Source organism: Molothrus ater, chromosome 6 (genome assembly GCF_012460135.2).
Source record: "Molothrus ater isolate BHLD 08-10-18 breed brown headed cowbird chromosome 6, BPBGC_Mater_1.1, whole genome shotgun sequence".
In the NCBI taxonomy this organism is placed as follows: Eukaryota; Metazoa; Chordata; class Aves; order Passeriformes; family Icteridae; genus Molothrus; species Molothrus ater.
In genome coordinates this window covers 46,037,910-46,059,497 of record NC_050483.2, presented here as the reverse complement: position 1 = coordinate 46,059,497, position 21,588 = coordinate 46,037,910, and the positions used below count along the sequence as shown (strand labels likewise).

Sequence of the window (21,588 nt, the reverse complement as noted above, 5' to 3'; positions counted from 1 at the left end):
TTTTACAAGCCATTTTTATGTCTTGTGTGACTGGTGATTATTTCTCTATAGCCAACTCGTAACATTCTTTAGCATAACTTTGAACCATTCATATGGGTTTTGTTACTTGGTCATGCTACTTCTTTTAAAATGAGCTTTTATACAAAAGTATTTTAGAAGATGAACTTGTGCTGATGAAGGATGATGCCCATGCTAGTGAGAGATGTGTGGAAACTAAAGTTTCTGAAATATCCTGATGATCTTTATTATGTAAAACAGAACAGAGATGAGGGCTGTCATGTAATCTGAAGAATAAAATAAATGAGTAGGTCTCTAGGTAAAGTGATAGGAGTCCTACAGTCCTATAGCAAGCTCTCTTGCATCAAACACTAGTTTCAGATATTCTGCAACTGAGTTGAAAGAAAGTACCTGTATAAAAATGCTGGCTTTTTTTTGAATTTGTACAGAGCTGCAGTTCAAAAGTCAGTATTTTAAATATATTTTTAAATACAGACAAGCAACAAGGAAGGCAGTTTTAACATCTGATTTATAGTGCAGTGCAATAGTGCTTTTACTTATAGAAAGCTTACACAATATGTAATATTTCTTGTCTCTTTTGGCTCTGTCTTAGGTAAATGCTATGCAGCTTGCACATAACATCACATCTTAAGACAATATGTGATGGATGTAACAGCAATGATTTAACACAAAATACACTTTTGTTCAAATAATTTTCTTTTGTAACTAAACCTGAAATAGTGAAATGGTTGCCCTATCTGTTGTGTTCACATTGCAAAATTCTGTTGTTCAGGACAGCCTAAAGCTAACCCAATCCTTCACTAGTTCAAAGACAAATTGTATTAATATAAAGTAGAATATTCTCAACTGCTTTTATGTACAATAAAACCTCCAAACAACTGATAAAGAGATGAGAAAAAGGTAAAGCTATAAGACCATTCACTATATAATCTAATGTTTGAGAAGAAAGTTCAGACCTGCTAAAAGTGTTAGTATCAATGATGCCTCTCAGGGTCTTGAATCTCTGTCAAAGCTGTTCAGGCAGCAGATGTGGAAGAAGTGTAGATGGGGAGATGGAGATGGAGAAACTTCGGTTGCAGAAGCTGCATGAAAAGCAAGTCAGAGTCAAGAACAGAACACTGATCCCCCAGTCCTCTTCTGGCCACACAGTGGGCCTTACAGTGTTTGTGCTCTTGTACTTTTGAAAAGGAGTTCAAAATTTTATGTTTTGTATTGCTTTCTTTTAAGATGTCAAGGGGCAGCTAAAATGTTTGGTTTTTTTTCAAAGTTTGTCCTTGAAGCCTAATGTAATTGAAAACTAAAACAACTGTAGCAATGAGAACAACTTTGTCTTTTTTCTTTTGAGGTGGTTGCTTTTTACTTTTTTTCTTGCTTTCCCTTGATCTATCTACTGATCATGAAAATGTTTCTTTTTTCAATAAACTGTCAGGGAATGTTGTTATAGTAATCAGAGGTGAGGTTCCCAGATGAATATCTCTATATATCCATCTCACAGAAAGGCAATGAGGCTACGAAAGGAAAAGAAAAAAAGGTAGCATGGATTTTAACTACTTTATTGAGTAATATTTTAAGGTGTTACTTCATCCAAGTTGGAATACTGTCAAATTCTATGTCTGTATACAGGAACTTGACAAGAGGAGTTGGTAGATTTAGAGAGTTACTAAGAGCTGTCGAAACAAGAACTACACAAAACCTGCGAATGGTGAGTTATATTAAACCCCTTTCCTATTCTACCATCTGAGTTTCAGTAGGCAGAGAAAGCACAAATACAGTGGAAGAGTTAGAGACAAATAGCTGGATATGTAGCATATTGATAAGGACCTGTTAGCCAACACTTTATAAGGTTACATTTCCTGGCTTAAGAATGATTAATAAATTATTACAGTGAAGAATGTTTTGTACCCAGTCTCCTCCCTATTCCTTTTTCTTGTTTGTGGTTATAATTAGAACCTGACTGGTCTCTGATTGACCATGCTTTCAGCCTTAGTTATAATTGCCCTATTTATGAGTCAATGTAGTTTTATGTTCTGTAAGGTAGTGGGGGTGAGAACAGAAAGCATCTTTTTTGTGTGGTTTCTATAAAGTTGAAGGCTATCAAGTTATAAAGCCTCTTAAGGGAAAACCATAAAAGCAAAATCATGAAGATTTGTTACTTATATTGTCAGAACCTTGAATCTTTTATATAATAAAAAGTAAAGGCTCATATTTTTTACTGTCATGTAATTATTTTCAAAATATCCTAGATTAGTTTCCTAATACTGGGCCTTTAAAATTTCCAAACTGGTAGTAAGGAAGGTAAGTAATTTCTTAATTAATTCAATAACTGATTCCTAGTAAATATATTAAAATTATTTAATAATAGACTTTCAATGGAGAGGGATAGTATTGCAAATTTTAATAGATAAGATGAAGGACTTCTTATGGTATGGGAGTTAAGGTGGAAGATGCAGATCTTAGGGTGCTGTCTGTGACTTAAACATTACACATCTGTTTTTGGGAAATGTTACTGGAAATTCTCCCAATTCTGATGCAAATTTAGATCTTGCCTTCTTTCTACTGCTCTGATAGAAAAACCTTTGAATTTTCATCATCGTGATATGTAGTCATGGGGGGTCTGTGCATGTGTGTGAAACATTAATGAGGAGATTAACCTGCAAGTTATGGACTATTGGATGACTTAAAAGCTTTAAATTAGTATTATTTAATTTAATAATATTTATGTAAGTATTTCTACAGTTCAATATGTGGTGACAATAATAGTTGGTCAAAGTAAAACTTGTCATGCTGATTTTCAACCTTGTTTCAGTCTTGCTGAGCTTTAACAGCAGCTAACACCAGCACCTTCACGTATGAGTTGTCAGAAGCCCCATTCACCCTCAGACCATAACTGTCTGTGGTGGGTTGACCTTGTCTGGCCGCCACATGCTCACCTCGCTGCCCTCAAACTCCCCTTCCTTAACACATGGGCAGGAAATATCCTACAAAAGGTCTGAGATAGATCCAAGATAAAGGCAGAGAGTTTGCTTACCAGTTACTGGCACAGGCAAAACAGGCTCTTCTTGGAGGAAATTAATATATTGTCACTTAAAAGAGAGTGAGATGGTGAGAAACAAAGAAAAAAACTGAAACACCTTCCTTCTACCCCGTTTTCTCAGGTTCAACTTCAGTCTTTGACTTCTGACTCTTCTACCTCCTCTCCCTACCCTCCCATTCCCTGAGTGGTGCCTGAGGGTGGAGGGTTGTGATGGGCTCCTCTCTGCTGCTCATTGCTCCTCACACTTTTCCCCTGCTCCAGCATCAGGTCCCTCCATCAGGCTGCAGTTCCTTCAGGGAATATCATCCTGTTTTTCACCATGGTTCTCTTGGCAGGCTGCAGTTTGGACTGCTCCACTGTGTTCTCTCCCATGCAAACAACTGCTCCAGGTCTGAAGAGGCAGTAGAGGTTATTGAGCATCTTAGGTTATTGATTTTCTTAGGAGCAGCAGCTGGGTTGTTTATACTTCAGAAGTATGTGGATTAACTGACAAAATGGAAAAATTGTTTGTTATTGCTGTTATTTTTATTTGTGTTTAGAGAATTGAACTGGGTACTTTTACCTTTTAAAGAGCATCATGCCTGGTTTTTTTGGATGTTATAGAGTACAAAAATACATTCCATATAAATAGTCTTCATTAGAAAAAATCTGAGCATTTTTTAAGAGTTTGTATTCAGCATTTCTAGGGAAAATATTTATCTTTTGCTTTTACAGACAATAGCAAGACAACTTGCAGAAATTTTGTTACGAGGTATGTGTGAACAGAGTTACTGGAATCCCCTGGAAGATCCTCCTCACCAATCACCCCTTGATGATCCACTGCGAAAAGGTTCAAATATGAAGAATTATGCACTCAGTAGGAGACCACGGGTATACACTGGAGAGAAGTATGGCTGAGTTTAAACCTCTTTTGTTCCTATAATTGCAGTTGTTACCTGTGTACTGGATAATTTAGTTTACATTTTTGAAAATGTAGAAGGAATTTGGCAGTGTGTAGATAGATAGATTCCCTGAGGAGAGCCAGGGAAGAAATATGCTTCTCCCAGGGGAAGTTTGCACTGCATACATTAGACCTTTTGTTCTCAATTGTAGAAATATTTTTTTTCTATCCTGGTGTATGTGATAGACTCAATAGCTCTTATTATGTGTGCGATACAAAAGAAAACATGAACTGGGTAGCAAATCAGATATTGCACATTTAAAAAGTTATGTGCTGCTTCTAGACATCTATTCTGTGCTTTATCATAGAAAGGAAAGATTCAAAATATGGAGATTCAAGTTGGTCCAGGAAGCATTATGAAAAAAATAACGTATCTAGAAATGTATCTAGCAGTTTCAAAGCTAGTTTATTTTCCAAGGCTAATCTTTTAGCTTATTATCTTAGATTACTTTTGGCATTTCTTTTATGATTCCACCTTTTAATTCAGTATTAATCTTTCATTGAATCAGGTAAGTGATACTTTTTGGTTCATTTTTGTCTGATATATCTCATAGTGAATTCTAGAGTAGCTATGGTATATTTCTTCCTTCTTGAAAATGTAACTTTTTTTTCCCAAACTCATCACCATTAGGATTACTATTAAATATAGATAGCCATTTCCTTGAATTTGAAATTTTTCTTAGAAGTTAGTATCTTGACTATGGAAGTAGCCCTACTTACTTAACAGAGGGATGTTTTGTTTTAGTGTTTACAGTATCTTTATATTGTAACATAAATGCCTGCAATATGACGCCGTTTGAGTTGTTTTTGCTGTATTTATTTCAGAGTTCCATTAATGAATCTTTTACACAGCAGCAAGCCCACATCAATCATGGTGTCTTTAATATTATCAAGTAGAATAGCCTTTATCTTCAAAGACTTCTAGAAATTCTCCTTCCTGCATCCAGAATAATTACAGCAGATTTCTCAGGCTCAGTCTTTCAAACTTATGTTCTCCATTCTCAACTCATCCTTCACAGCAACATGCTTCCTGCAAAAGTGGGATTTTGTTCAGTTTAGTTCTTTTGTTCTTGGCATGTGCAGATGAGGAGTTCCAAAATTTCAACAGAGCATATAATTAAGTCCTTTCATCAGGTCAGACTGGTTAATACCATACCACATAAAATATGTCCAGCCAAGCATCTCATCTCCAGCAGTGGCTGAAAGCAAGTGTCAAAGACAATGATGTCTAGGAAATTTCTTCCTAGGTATTCTTTTGACCACCAACTCTGAATCTGCAATGCACTGTTTTTTTAAGTATGTTGCCTGACATTAAATAACTGCATTGTGTTCTTATGAGGATTATGGGTGTAATTTGGCTAATAGCATTTATAGTTTTTTAGATCTGTGTGTTATTGCTTCTTCAGTTTACTTGAACCAGTTCTTCAAATGAACATAACTTCCATGGTTTGTCTTTGGTTGATAGCTGTTTCATGTTTTCAGTTGCTTCTTTTGCCCTGTTACACTGAAATTGTTTTACTCATGTGCCTGCATCTATCAGGACAAACAGAAAATGAGTTCAGTCAATTTAACTGAGCTTTTTTGCTTAGGTCAAAGAAATGTCTCACTAATTTCTGCACGGGGAGGATTTTGTTTGAGACAAACATCAACATATCTACAAAAATATGTTTGAAATTGCTAGAGGAAATAATGTTTGCTTTTGTTTTGATAAGTGGCTTTTTAGTAGCTCTTTTTGGGGCAGCATCCCTTCTTTCTCTGAGAGAATAATTTCTCCAGCAACTCTTTCCAGTCATAATTCTGCTTTCTGGGTGCCATTGTCAGTTGGTCAGGTTAAATCCTCTTCCAGGTTGTTAAATTCTGCATAGAGGAGTGGATTGTTAAATAAGGAGCACTCTGATGCTTCCTCATCACTCCTCATTCCTTATCGTGGGTGGTTCTTATTCATGACTAACTGTGTTTTGAAATTTCTTTTGTTATGTAATAACAAATTATATGCTAAATTCTAAGATTTGGAATACTCTTAAAAATCTGGTGAGCAGTTGCATTGATTAAAAAATAAAAATACAACAACAGAACAGCTGCCCTGGGGTCATAGCTGTTGTATGTTACCACAATACGTTCACAATGTTGCTTTCAAACTGCCTGGAATTAAGATGTCTTTTAGTTTCTGTTTTCTTTCAGGCATTGAATTACTGCTTATATTTCTAGTGCTTTAAAAAAACTTGAAAAGATGTTTTAATGTCAGACAAGTTTTGTTTCCTATCTATAATGTATTGTAGTTTAAACATCCTTGGGACCATAGGAATTGATTACTAACAGCAACAAATAATTTTCTCCATTTAAATAGGCAATTGTGGAACTAATAGACTGAATTCATAGGAAATACTGCTTGGGCTAATTCAGAAATAGTTTAGAGGAAGAAAGCTGAACAGATAAAACATAGTCACTGATTTGGGGGACTTTTTAATGTGTATGCAGATGGATTAATGAATTCTTCCAGTACCCAATGCAGATTACTGTTGTCTGTCCACCAGCATAGAAGAGTTTTCAGGAAGTATCAAGTATTCAGAGAAAGCACTAAAGTCTGGAAACTAGTCCTATGCAAACCTTCAGCATTAAGTTGGACGGAACTGTACTTCATTACAAGCAAATAATTCTACTACTTAGAGCTAAGAGTAGCTAAGGCAAACAGGTGGAGATTGTCAAGGATCTATTTAAAAATATTCATAGCTATTGAAAGCATCAGCAAAAATTTTTTTAAGACTGATAGAAGTTCTTCTCCACATACAGCCTAAAATACTAAAGTTCTCCTGCTCTTGTCTGAGAGTTTCCTCTTGCCAGCACTTGAATCAGTGATGTAGATGGAGCTCAGACAGATTAGGTGTAACAGGCTAGTTAAACTATGGGTTTAGTGTTTACAGTTGTCAAATTATGTTCAATTTTGGGATATTTGAATAAGTTCAACTCTGACAGCTGTGGTAGTTTTGTTCTTTTATTGTGTTCAGCCACCTTTTCTGAAATGCAAATATAGAGCATTGCAAGGAAATGCATTTTAACCAATTGATTTTTTTAATGCAAGTTACTTTCCTTTTCTTTTTTGGACATTTTCCAGTTTTTACAGTGCTTTAATATATGTGTGTGAATTACTCATAAAAGTAATGTGTTCTGCTTAAATAATTAAATTTTCATTTTGAACAGCATCTTCTGTCCTCAAGAAAATACAGAAGAAGCCTTACTGTTGCTGCTTATTAGTGAATCTATGGTAGGTAAAATAGAGTGAATGTGCATTTGCTGTATGTGTGTGCTTTCTTTGTTTGGTTTGGTTGGTTTGTTTTGTTTTTAATTAAAATGGACCTTTTTTTTTTCTCAAGCCTTTGCTTTTTCTTTTATTTTCTGTTAGGAAAGCAGGCAGTTATTTCTGAAACTCAAATTTTTTGCTCCTCTGAGCCAGCTAGATGAGGTCTGCAAGTGTTATGGAGTTTTTCTCCTTTGGGCTGGCTGTACCCAGCCTTGTTCCAGCCATAGGCAGGTGAACAAGCCAGGTCCTTCATTTGGCATTCATTTGGCATTACTTACCAGTATGAAGCATTGTTGCACCAGTTGGTTGCTATTCAGACAGACACAAAATCTAAGTTATTTTTGTTGTAAAAAGCAAATAAAAAACTACTAGAAGAGCATAATAAACATCATCAAAAAAGTACCTTCCTTTGTGCATTAAACTTCAGTCACTCAAATTTGTAAATGATTTTTAATGATACTGACTTTCAGTCTTGGCTACTGAATTATTTTTTTAAATATCCCCATTTCCTCAATAAACAATTTCTTTCAATGGTCTACTTGTGCCCTTTATCAGCCTGCCATATTTTCTGCTAGTCATCAATCAACTGCCACATACTGACATTTTCATACCATGTCAGTTTTATGTTCTCAGATAAAATAAAAGGCTGGAGCTTTTGCTGTTTTTTTTTTTAGCTAGAGGGATAAAATCTCTACAGTCTCAGGCATCATGCAGTCTGTCTCACTTCACATCAATGAGATGTAGTCTTTTAAGTTCTGCAGGTGATTCAAATGCTTACATGTTTTGTCATAATTTCTGTTTTGCTACAGTTAAGTAGGATCAGAACATTTTAGTGAATGTTGTCCTAGTTTAAGTGTTTTAAAGTGGCAGATATTTACATTGTAGTGCTAACTGCTTTCCTCATTCCTAGTGATCTGCCTTGCAGTATTCATGACAGAATCTAGAATTTCTGTCTAGATTCTGATTTTCAAAGACAGAAAAATCTGCTGAGCAAACATTTCCACTTATCCTATGTTGGTTTTGCTGCAGTATATGCTTAGCACTGAGAGGTGCTGCCTGTGTCTCTGTAATGTGCAGCAGTGAAGATGTAGAGAATTCTGATGTGAACTGTGGTCTTGGTGTGAAGTGAAAGATCTGACTGCTGATTGCTGTGTAGTTCCTTACATATCATCATTAAGAAGCCAAAAGCCAAATTAAAAGTACTGCCTTGTTAAGTGTCATTTCAGGTTACTTACAGCTTTTCCTTTGTGAATTAATTCTGCCTAATTATATCAAATGCTGTCACTGTAGAGCATATACCTTTAGCAAGCTTTCAAATTTTTTACAGTAATTATTGCAGATTATTTCAGGCAAAAGAGTTTGTTTCGGGGGAGTATAATCTTTGACATGATTGACTTACTTTGGCTCAGTCATTTGTTCAAATTAGTTTTGGAGGGGGAAAAGGGGAAGATTGAGCATAAAAATATACATCATTACAAACTTACCTTTCTGAGAGTTGAGACCTGTAATTTCAGCTTAGTGCATGCTAACTTTCTAGCTGTAGTAGTTGTGAAGTGGTATGTGATTTATGATTCTAAAACCAGTATCTGGGAAAGAAATAGCACTTACAGAAGACTGAGTAATGGTTGGTGTTCTGATATGCTATTGTGTTATTGAAGTACTATGATCCCTTACTTTCATTGTCTGTGAATTAGTAAGAAAACACCTCAATCAAGGCCAAGTTGGACAGGGCTCTGAGCAATCTGGTCTGGTGGAAAGTGTCCCCCATCATGACAGGATGATCTTTAAAAGGTCCCTTCAAACCCAAAGCATCCTGTGGTTCTGTGATCTGACATCCTCAAGTTAACGGTGCATGTATGTGTGGCTGCATGTCAGCTGAGTTGTGGTAATGGAATCACAGAATTATTATGTTTAGAAGGGACTTCTGGAGGTCATTTTGTCCAGCCCCTTGCTCACACAGGGCCACCTGGAGTAGGCTGCATCTCTCTCCAGACATCTTTTGAGTATCTCTGAGGAGAAAGATTCCACAGCCTCCCTGGGCAGCCTGTGCCACTGCTCATTAACCCTCAGAGCAAAAAACAAAAAGGTTCCTGATCTTCAGGGGAGACCCTCAATGTTTCAGTTCATGCCTCTTGCCTCTAGTCCTGTCACAGGACACCACTGGAAAGAGCCTGGCTCCCTTTTCCTTGTATCCTTCCTGCAGATATTTCTAACCCTGATAAGGCCCCCCTCCTGAGCATTGTCTTTTCCAGGCTGAAGAGTCACAGCTCTCTCAGCCTTTCCTCATAGAAGAGTTCCTCTGGTGTCTAATGCAGCCTGGTTGGCATTTGTTGGACTCTCTCCAGTAGCTCCATGTCTCTTGTACTAGAGAGTCCAGAACTGGACCCAGTACTGCAGGTGTGGCCTCACCAGTGCTGAACAGAGGGGAAGGATCACAGCCCTCAACCTGTTGGCAGCACTCCTCTGATGCTGCCTGGGCTATCAATGGCCTTTTTTCCAGCTGGGACACCTTGCTGGCTCCTGCTCACCTTGGGTGTCCACGAGGACCCCCAGGTGTATCCCTGTCAAGCTGCCTTTGACCTGGGGAGTGCCCAGCCTGTATGGTGCCTGGGTTTGTTCCCTCCCAGGTGCAGGACTTTGCTGAGGGCTTTGCTGAGGTTCTGTCAGCTCATTGCTCCAGCCTGTTGAGGTCCCTCTGCATGGCAGCTCAGCCCTTTGGCATTCCAGATCAGCAAACACGCTTGGGATCGGACCCAGTATCAATCTCTGGGACACACCACTAGTTCCTGGCCTCCAACTAGACTTTGTGTCACTCCTCACCACCTCTTGGGCTCAGCTTTGTGGGAGATTCTTAACCAGTGGGAAGATGGCTGAGCACATCCTTCCTTGCTCTGAGGCTGCACTGAGTTACACTGCTCAAGTGTGTTACAGGTGTAAGTGTGGCCAGATGAGGCATTGCAGTTTGACTGCCACCACAGAGTGGCTGAGACCATGGCACTTCTGAAATACTGAGCACTTCCATTCCTACATACTTTCTGTTTATAATTACCAAGAAGATGATTGTTCAGATACACAAGATATCTGTAATAATTATGAGACATCCTTGTGCTTTGGCATTGTCAACCACTGTTTCACAAGAAGTGCTAGTTCACAGCTTGTTCAACACTTGCAAGGAACTGAGTCAAATAGCGATTAGAGGTGGAGTTAAAAAGAAGTTCTTGAAGTTGACTGAATATTTATGCAGTGTAAAAAGTAAAAGCCAAAGACTTCTTGATCAAAAGAAAGCAAAATATCTCTTTGGGGGGGTGTGTCTGTGTGTGTGCATGCATGTGTGGGGTTGTTTCGAACTAAGATGTGGATTATTCAGTTCATAATTCCTGACGTGTCTGTGCATTTTACATTCCATGTATCTCTTAGAAAAATTTTTAGTATTTATTTATTCTGATTTTAAAGATGTACTGAGTTTGTTCAGAGCTTAAAATGTTACCCTGCTAAAGTGGAGAAAAAATCTATTATCCCTTATTGTGTGTCATTTTTTGCATCTGAAAGAGGAGGAAATAAGCTACCTATTAGAATTTAGTGATTTTAAGTAAATATGCTAAGGGGGCCATGCCCTGTGAAATTAAAAATAAAGAGGGGGATAAGGAGAGCGAAGTATCTTTGACTTCTGATTGCAGACTGCCAGATATACTAGCATTTGTACCAATGTGCAATGGGAATATTAAACACCAAGAAAACTAGAAATAGTTAGGATAGCAAGATAATGTGTTTTCAGAGTCTTGATCATAAACTGGGAGAAGCACTGGATAGTTCAGGGAGGTACTAACTACTCTGAGACCTGAATTTTGTTCTTTGCTCTTGAACATGGTTTCTCTGTGACCATGGTCAATTCATTTAATCCATTTCTAGCTCAGCTTTCTTCCTTCCCAAAAGGAACACTTTACTTAAGGAATTAGGTTTGCAACATGCCTTTCACAAAACAGGTTTGAAAGTACAAACTCTTACTGCAAACATGGCCTGATTCCAAAGCTGTGCCCAGAACCAGGATCAGTTTTCACTTCTCAGTAGTAACTGCTGAAGGTGATAGTGGGTTATCCTGGGCATGTTACCATTCACAAGTGAGATGAGTGTCATAATGTTGTGAAGAGAAAACAAGTTGATTGCCTTATTTTACAGAAGCTGGAATAGAGGACTTGAAGATCCTTTTAATGTGTTTTACTAGCACACAAAAAATAAAGAGATATTTTTGTAGATGTATATCCATTATATTGAAAATATACCTTCTTTTCTTTTTCTGATAACAATAACTTTAAATACATTACTTAGATTATGGAATTAGAATGAAGTAATTAAAAATAGGTCCATGTAGAAACACCAGTCTTGCCACTAATATATAAAATTGGTAATTCTTTCTATCTATAAATTAGTATCAGATATCTTTGTATCCCTTATAGCAACTACTGATTGTAAGGTTGAGTAGAATGGTAGTAACTGGGGTGAAAAAATAGCTTGGATTATAATGGCTGCCTTGGTTTCTTTCTTTGTGGTGTGTTTCAGGCTAACCGTGATGCTGTTCTGAGCAGAATACCAGAACACAAGAATGATCGCATCATCAGTTTGCAAAGTGCATCTGTAGTCTATGATTTACTTACAATAGCCTTGGGAAGAAGAGGCCAGTATGAAATGCTTTCAGAGGTTTGTTAATAGTAGTGAATATTCATCTGTGGCATTTTTGCTGTTTTCTGTTAATCATGTTAATTGTGGTAGTAAGAAAGAGCTGAAACAAATATAGGACACTGTTATTTTGACTGCTTTATGAATACAGGAGGTAGTTTCCACCCCAAAATGTTTACTGTCTAAATTTATACAAGTGACTTGAGGTGGCCAAACAAGAAAAGTTGCATGGAAGGTGTGGTAAATGTTTAATGCCACGGAAATGCACATGATTTTTAGGTGGGGATGCGTGGATCTGCTTAAAAGGGTACACATTTAATGGAGAGAGCAAGAAGGAATGGCAAAAAATAAAAGCTGTTCTGGATATAGAAACTATAATTTCCTAGAAAAAATATTATTAATGAATGAAAAAGGATTTTAGAGGAAAACTTTCTTTTACATTTCTTAATATTTGAGGTGATCCATAGTCCTTACAGTTTATAATCGTTTTGAAGTTAATAAAAAGAAAATAAAGTTAAAAAACTTTCAGGTCTTTGGGAAGTGTGTTACTTACCTCAGTGTCTGTTTCATTATGTAGCCTGCTTGTGTTTGTTGTTTGTGGCAACTTCTTCAGGAAACTGCCAAGTATTGTTGACAGTTTTATGTCTGTGAAACAGCTACAGCTCTTTGGGCAGAGCAGATCTTTCTACTGCTGAAACAGTGCTCACCCAGCAGCACGGTACTGTTGCCAACCACAATTAATTATTAGTCTCCAGAAAGAATATGAAGGCATACCCAGGAATTGATTTGTTGAGAAATGGTTTGCCTCTACCATATAAGAGGACTGCTATTAAGAAAAAGATGGAATAAAAGTGCTCTAGTTTTTCTCTGCTATACGTTGATGGTCACCCATTTATCTGCATCTCCCATGATGTTAAACACTCAGTTTGTGTATTCTTTTTCTTGAAAGTACTTCATAGCTGCCAGCTGGGATACAAGTCAGTTTAAATCAGTACAATGGAAGGTGTTTCACAGAACAAAGGAGTGCAAAGATCACACAGGACCAACCCTACAGCATAATCTAATCAGGAATATTTCCATTTATTTGTCACTACAGACACAATCACCTTCGTGTAATTTTAGGTGGTTGCAGTAAAGGTGCAAGAAGTGGCCTCCATATATTTCAGTCTAGAACTTCTTAAACAAAAGATGTCAACAAGTATTTAAAAAAACAAATGAGACCAAAAAACCTTGAAAACTTTGGTTTCTTTTTTTCTCTAAGTGACTGACAACCTTTCAATTTGATATAGTAGACTAACAGCTAGGCAGGGATAGAGCAGCCCTGGGTTCCAAATCTGATTCTTACATTTTGTCTGGTATCATTGATGGTTTTTTTGCAGGGCTTTTTGTTGTGGGTTTTTTGTCTTTTTTAGAATGTTAAAGAACCATTATATTTATGGGAACATTGCAGGTTTAGTGAGTAGAAGATATCTGCCCTCAAATCCTGCTCCCAATAGTCTGTAACTTTTAAAATTTGAAGTATTGTAATAAACACATATTCAGAAATGTTAAAACATTCTGTTCAGTTATCTAATAGGCATTTAATTTTTTAGGGCTTCATTGTCTTTGAGCTGATTTTGATTGCTCTGGTGGAGCTGTTGTAGATTAAATCAGAAATTGGGAAATTATTCTAACTGTGGAAATAGTATTCACCCACCAGTTCCAGTATCTTATTGCTCCCTCCTGGTTTAGCTATAGTTGATTCCTTACAGAAGTAGTTGGTTGTTATATAAGAATATGAAATGATCAAAAATCTGTCTCATCCTTGTTAAACTGTTCTAATGCCAAGTCACGTTCTTTACGGAAAAGGGCTCATGTTTTTGTCAAGTTTGTATATAATGGGCTTTCAATTTCTTAGGGTAGCTTCAACTAGATGAAGGAACTTTATACTGTCAATTCTTTTCTAAACAATAGTACTCTGGTTGCAATCAATTTCATTTTAAACTTTGTAGGATGCATGATACTGAGCTTGTAAGTGTCCTACAAGAAGAGATGTCTTCCAGACCTGTTAAATTGTTTTCCATATAGAATCTGCCAGCTATTTTAATATATTTGAATAATTTAATTTTTTTATTACATGTATGCTAGATAAGATTCTGTAAGAAATCTTAATACTAGTGTGTCTTCTGAGTAATTGAAGAACATGAGCTTAAATAACAATTCCCCCCACCCCATATTTAGTGTTTAGAAAGAGCCATGAAGTTTGCATTTGAAGAGTTCCATCTCTGGTATCAGTTTGCATTGTCCTTGATGGCAGCAGGAAAAGTAAGTTTAAATTTTTTCATATAATTCTTGTATTGATGGCGTTTGATAACAATGTTTAGCACTTCCATAATTTTCATCTGTAGTGTTTTTGAAAAGAATACTAATTCTTGAATCAACAAAGTATTCTGTACTCCTGAATTTGTTCCCAGTGCTGTACAAAGGATTTTGTTATTTCAATAGTTTCTAACTTAGAGGATGATAACAACTATCTTGCCAATAATCTTAAAATAAGCTGGTTGAGTACAAACAGTGAATTATACCAGATCCTATTATCCTGTAAAACTTGTTTAAGTGTGCTTTTGATGACTTAATTTATTTTATACTTAGGTACAAATTAATGCTGATTCGTGACGCTCTTCTTTTTTTTTTTCCTTTGGAAATTTCTGACTTTATCTTCTTTAATATTGCTGCCTTTGAGACTGTGTATTCTGTGCAATTAATGGATTTTTAAAAAAATTATATAAACCAGGAACTTAAGCTTTTTGATGCAATTCTTTGTTTTCAGTTATTTTTGCTTTTTGCTGTCATGTTATGGAAAATACATTCATTATGTAATGTAAACAACTAATTTTCTAAAATATAATTTTCAGTGGGATATTTTGCTTCTTTTCAGAATGGGGGAAAGGAATGTATTTTCCTTAGGAAATATTGTAGCAGCACAGATGGGTTCTGAAGAGACTTGATTTTTCTTCCAACTCTATTTACTTTGAGTTATTTTCCAAACTGTGATTGGATGGAGCCAAACAAGTTAAAAAAAAGAGGAGCAATGCCATTCTATCTTATATCAGACCTATTCCTGTGTGCTGTTTTGACTCCCAAAGAACACCAAAACACTACTTGTTTAGAAAATGCTGTCCCACTCCTTCTCTTTCGTTTGTCTGGCTCAAATGCTGTAAGTTTACAGCCCTAGCAAAGTTTTAGATGCATCTCAAAACTAAATTGTGAACTATTGGAATTACATTCTTCTGGGGATGCTTAATGAAAGTTTGTAGGAGTTAAATAACAACAGCAGTGCCTAAAGTCTTGTCATTCACTGGCTTGAGGAGCTTTGACCAATTGTCAACAAAATGTGTAGTAATGTCTACTTCACAAAGGAAAAATAAAAGTAAATGGTGTAAACAGGAATTGTGTATCTGTGAAACACATTTATGTTTTCAGTAATTTAAATGGAAAATGTTTTAAACAGTCTGCTCGAGCTGTTAAAGTCTTGAAGGAATGTATACGTTTGAAACCAGATGATGCAACGATTCCACTCCTTGCTGCAAAGCTCTGCATGGGATCTCTGCACTGGGTAAGCTTTGCCCTCTGTCTTCTCAGCAAGACCTGTACTAAAATCTTGACTTACAGATGCAGCAAATACTTTTGCACAGTGACTGCATGCACTTGGGCATATCTAAAAACACAGCACAGAATGTACATGCACATGTACATCCCTGTTTGAATAGCTAATTTGAAATACTTGACAGAAGTTATGTTTATCAAGGTAGCATATTCTGATACTGGTCTAAGACATTGCTTTAAGTATATGGAAGTTGAAGTTGAAACAGTGGAAGACTGGAAGATCATAAATGCAACTTAGATTTTGGTTATTTTCTGCAAGGGAAAAATAACTTTCTGGAAGATAATGAGACAAATCTCTTACAATCAAGAGACTCTTCTGGTGGTACCATGTTTACAGGTAGCTGTGGTTTATGAATTTGTAGTAGGGACAGTTGAGTATTTTAGATAAACTTGGAATGGGTATATCTGTACAAAAACATTAAAGTGATCAAAGATCATCATGTTTTCAAGATACTTGTGTAATTTTTACAAGAATGAGTATATTTGAAAAAGAAGGGAAAGGTCACATAGAGAAACTGAGAAAATGGTGCAGTAGCACAAACATGACTTGTTGAGACTGAGAAAATACAGCCTTAATTAAGGTATATCCTAGTTCTGTAAATTATTCCCTGTGGATTGAGTCCGTATGGACTAGCTTACTGTACTTAGCATTTACAGTTACTGGAATGGATTCAAATGGGCTTTTTTTCTTTCTAGATTATTAAATAATGTGCTAGCATGGCAGCTAAACCTTTATTTTTTTATGTGTTTCTCTGTTTATGAGTTTGCATTCATTCAGCAATACAGTATTTGAAGCAGAGTTCTGCATGGTATACTGTTTTTTTACAGGTTAGGAGCCATAGTTCTTGTGATTGATTTTCTTAAATAAATGGTCCATGGGTCAAGAACTCTATATATAAAGTGAAAAAATGGTAGATGGCATATATGGACCAGAAATACCTTTCTAGTAAAGGAAAAAAGAAGAAAAAAGGCAAAAGCACAGTAAGTGTGCTTTGTGCCAGATTTCTCTCAATCATAGGAACAGGTGTTTCAGCTTAAAATCTGTGGTTTTTACTCAATATTTTGCAAGAAAACTAAGTCTAATAAAAAATGAAGTAATCCTTCAAAGCAATCATGGCTGAGATTTTAACGGGTTCAGTGTGCATAATATACATTCTGAGAATTCTTGTCATTATAATGTAAGATTTAGCTAGTTTTAGACTCACATGGATGTTTTGTAATATTTCCAGTTGGAAGAAGCTGAAAGGTTTGCCAAAGCAGTTGTTGATCTCGGGGACAAAACATCGGAGTTCAAAGCAAAAGGCTACTTGGCACTGGGATTGACTTACAGTCTGCAGGCTACTGATGGTAAGATAGGAATAAGCATTCACACTTGGAAATTCCAATGCTGCCTAAAGAAGGATACCTGGCAGAATGATAGACATTAAATCTTCTGTGTGCAACCATTTTTCAGTCAATGTATAAAAGCTTCTTCAATTAGTGTGTGGAATGAAATCTCCTCATTGTTTGTGTCACTGATTAAATATATCCTTTTCAGCATCTTTGCGAGGGATGCAAGAGGTCTTGCAGAGAAAGGCTCTTCTTGCATTTCAGAGGTAAGTGGGTGTTGATCTTTCCATTTTGTTCTGCTATATGTAGTGCAAAGCCTTTATTATGTTCTAAAAAGAGACGCTTGTAAAAGATGGTGTAATGACAACTTCACCTCTGGGAGTCTCCCATCATGAGAACAGAATGTATTTTTTAGCATTTATTTCCATCATTTTCTGCCAGCATTACCTAAATTTATTTCTAAGGATTTCCCTTTATTTAAAGACATTTGTGTTGCTCTCTAGTATAAAATATTTGCTCAAATATCTTCATCTAGTAGGAAAAAGTACACAGTGTAAGGTTTCAAGCCATGGTTCAATGAGATAATGTTTCTAAAAGCTGTCCACTGATCAGATTGTATAGGAGGCCTTTGCAATTATCTCTGTAGAAGCAGAGCAATAATGGAGGCTGTGCTGCTGGGGCTGAGGGTGAAGTGCAGGTTTTGAGGTAGTAAGCTAGGGGAAAATGAAAATTCTATCTGGAAATGTAACAGTGTAGGCAATGGCAGTGCAAATGTCATGTTCCAGGTGCATTGCCTGGAAGCAGTGCCATTGGGGATGACAGTAGTTCATTCTCATGGACTCTGCAAATGAAATGACAATAAACAGGTGAATGAGGACATTTCTACCCCAAGTATAGAAGAAAAAATTCTTGGTGACAAAGCTGACAAAAGTGCTGCGGTATCTAAATAAGTCTTTTATGTTTATATACCTTTGAAAACCTTTCTTTGGTGAGATAAGCCTAAATGTAGGGAAGCAGGTTTGTGCGTTAATGTGAAAATGAAGCCCTGGCTTTTTGGTGGTGATTTTATATCTGAGGGGGTAGGGTTGAAAAAGTGTTTTGCAGGTAACTTCAGAGTGAGGCTGGTATGTGTTGGTCCTTTTTTTTTCCTGTCCTGCTTAGCAATTCCTTTGTATGTAAATATGTTTTAACATTTTTGCTCTTCTGTTCCTTCGTGCTTTTAATAGTTTTTTTACTACTTCAGTATTTTCTCCATGTTGAAACTGAGCTTTCTACCTCTTGGTTTATACCTCACTTCCTCACTTATCCCTCTTACAACTACTGACTTAATCATCACAGTTTCAAAAATAGTATGCTAACCATTTTTCACCAATTCTGTGCATTCACTACTTTTGAGACCCTAACAGTGAATTGCTTTCTTTTGAGGGTTCTTTGAAACAGCAAGGGATGAAATGGACCATAGTGTGAAGCTAACCCATTCCAGTTCAGTGTCTGCTGACCCTATTCTCCAGTTCAGAACAGTGATTCTCAGAATTCTGAGTCAACTTTTTGGATGACTCAAAGCCATCTTCAGCCTGGCCTTGAACACTGCAAGGGATGGGGCATCCACAACTTCTCTGGATGTCTTCCAGTGCCTCACCATCTTCATAGTGAAGAATTTCTTCCTAATAGCTAATCTAAACCTACTCTCTTCCAGTTTGAAGATGCTACCCCTCTTCCTATCTATACATACCTTTGTAGAAACCTCCTCTTCAGCTTTCCTGAGGGACCCCTTTAGGTACTGGAAGGTGCTGTAGCATCTTCCTGAGCCTTCTGTTCTCCAGGCCTAGCAATCCCACCTCTCTCAGCTTGTCTCTAAAGGAGAGGTGCTTTAGCCCTCTGGTCATTTTGGTGGCCCTCCTCTGGACTTACTCTGACAGGTCCACATCCTCCCTATGCTGGGGACCCCACACCTGGACACAGCACTCCAGGTGGGGTCTCATCAGTGTGGAGTCGAAGGGGAGAATCACCTCCCTTGTCCTATGGTCAGACTTCTTCTGATGCAGCCCAACACATGGTTGGCGTTGTGGCCAGTAAAAGCACATCGCCAGGTCTTGCCAATGTTCAGTTCTTATCACTGTGAAATTACTCTTTCTTAATCTCTGTTCAAATATTGTTATTTGGTTGTGTGTTACATTGTCTTTCACCCAGCACACCAGTCATGCCTACTTTCTCTTACCACATCTGAAAAATAAGTTTTCCAGGAGATGGAAGTTAAATTCTCTGTCTTCTACCAGTTCATAAAGCAAGCAACCTCTACTGGACTTGGTATTTTGATGTGCTTTTTTTTTCCAATAAATTTTTTTGTGGATTTTTAAAATCATCTACCTAGAGGGCCAGTTCCTGAGGAAATAGAGGTGCTGAAGAAATACAGTTGCCTTTTGGACCCTTGTCTGAGTCAGATTTCAAGGCTTACCAATTTGCATTGGTGGCCATTCAAGAACGTGTTTGTTGCTGTCTTCACACAGTACTGAGGGGTGTTTTTCTCACTAACTTTTTTTTTTTTTGTTGTTAAATTTTAGAAGACTTTCAGCACTTTTCCAGTAGCTGGTGTGAATTAGAGTTTCCCAGAACTCACCAAATGGTAGATAGATAGTAATAATTCACTATCTGAAGCTTGGGTTACTGAAGATGTACTCTCTAAGTAAAAATCTCTTCTTCTTGTTTAGTATTGTTTAATTTGTGAATTAAAATTAAAAAAAGGACTGATCCTGGACCCTGTTAGGCTTTACCTGTGCATCTAGTCTCCAATTTACAGGTGAAGTTAACAAAATATGGAGCTGTCCCTTAATAACTTCAAACTTTTTTGACACATCTTGGGTGTAGTTACTAAGCTAATGGACCTCTACAGCTGTTTGGACTTGAGAGGGCAGAAATGCACAGGTCAGAAGCAGAAAGTTCTCTGTGGCTTTTGTGGTTTAAAGGTCAGTTTTGATGCTTCCTCCCAACGGAAGTGACTCACTAGATGTTCCAAAGATGATTATTGCACATTTGAGTTCTAAGTGAGACTCCATTAAAAGAATGCAACAAATGTAAATAAAAAAATAGTCCCAGGCTTCCTGCCCAGTACTTACTGCACATCATTTGGGATACAGCCATAATTTTATTTTTGTCCTTCTGCTCAAGCATCCCCCTGCTAAAAAGCTCTCACCTTGCAGCAGAAAGATTGTATTACAGGGGGAAATAGTAGAGTGTATTACAAGGACAATTGCCATGGGATACTAAAATGACTAAGACTCAGAGTGTGCATTTGACCAAAATATTAAAAAGAAGATAACAAACGTAATTTTTTAAAAAGTGGAAAAAAGTTGATATTATTCATCTCTTTAAAGGCATGGTGTTCTGGGGAATTCATGTTTGGATTTTTTCCCCCTTTTTTCTGTAAGAAAACTTTTTTAAAATTAATTTTTCTTATAAATATTCTAAGTAATGACATCTAGTGTTTGTTTAGGAGTATAATTTATTTGAAGAATCATTTTGTATTAAAGATTTATTTTAAGATGCAAGCAGAAATGACATAATTATTTTCTATTGAAAATTACTTTTCATGTCCCAAGGTGCTTCCTTTAAATCAAGGATGATTGAGAGGCATAAGAAAAGTTGCTGAAATTAGCACCACTTTTATCAAAATATGAGTATGCATGTAGTGAAGAGATCTGACTATAAATAAATGAATATATATGCATTTATGGGTCTGTCTAACCTGTCTGAACAGGGGGAAAATTAATTTTATTTTGTTTCTTTGTTTTTAAGGGCTCACAGTTTGTCTCCAACAGATCATCTGGCAGCATTTTACTTGGCACTGCAGCTTGCCATTTCCAGACAGGTTAGTTGTTTAAACGTGCAGCATCATGCTGCCATACAAAGATTAGAATTTGTATCTGTTGATGATTAGAGATGAATATTTCCTCAATAAAAACATGGTTTTCCTTGTGCACATATTCACATATATGGAAAAAACCCTGAAATACTCTCTCCAAACCCCTTCAGTCTTACGCAGTTCTCCAGAATTCTGCCATTACTTCCAGTTCTAGGATCAGAAATAAGACAGAAATAATTCCACTTACTTCATCAGACAGAGAGAAAAAAAAGTCAGTTTTTAAGGTGTTTTAACCTATTATGTGTAATCTCTGTTGAGATCCTAGAGAGGGGAGCTCTTGAATCCAGTCTTTAACAATCCTTATGGTGCTCTTGATTACCTGCTAATATCTGTGCCCATCCTGAATACCTGTGTGAGGCTTGATTATTTTGGACAAAATTATAAAGAAGTGTTTAAGAAAACTGGAAAATACTTTATCACTGTAAAAGAGATCAGAGCTTAGTCCAGCTTGTACAGCTGTTATGTTTAAGGCATTCTACCATACATCAAATGAATTTGGCTAATGTGGAACTGCTTTCTGTGTATCATAGTAAGTCTCTTCCTATGTTGTATTTATTTCACGAAGTACCCCTGAGCACAGTTGTTTATATTCTCTAGTGACTACTTTTCATTGCTAATGAGTAGTGCAGAACTTGGACTATGTCACTTAAGAGTGGAATGGATTGTCACTTTACTAGCACAAAATATTTTTGAGGAACAGGCTATGACTCTGTTTTGAATTCCAAAATACT

The 21,588-nt window shown here is 36.8% G+C and overlaps 1 protein-coding gene across 3 annotated transcripts in view; it reads left to right on the top strand.

Moving 5' to 3' along the window:
* TTC7B (tetratricopeptide repeat domain 7B) overlaps positions 1-21,588 on the top strand; it is a 118,088-nt gene that overhangs the window by 37,820 nt on the left and 58,680 nt on the right. For all 3 annotated transcript variants that reach the window (XM_036383856.2, XM_054515126.1, XM_036383855.2), the window contains 9 exons: positions 1,642-1,720; positions 3,767-3,939; positions 7,191-7,254; positions 11,848-11,985; positions 14,185-14,268; positions 15,455-15,559; positions 16,839-16,956; positions 17,147-17,204; positions 20,731-20,803. In XM_036383856.2, coding sequence (XP_036239749.1) covers positions 1,642-1,720; positions 3,767-3,939; positions 7,191-7,254; positions 11,848-11,985; positions 14,185-14,268; positions 15,455-15,559; positions 16,839-16,956; positions 17,147-17,204; positions 20,731-20,803 — 892 coding nt within the window. The remainder of the gene's footprint in view (positions 1-1,641; positions 1,721-3,766; positions 3,940-7,190; positions 7,255-11,847; positions 11,986-14,184; positions 14,269-15,454; positions 15,560-16,838; positions 16,957-17,146; positions 17,205-20,730; positions 20,804-21,588) is intronic.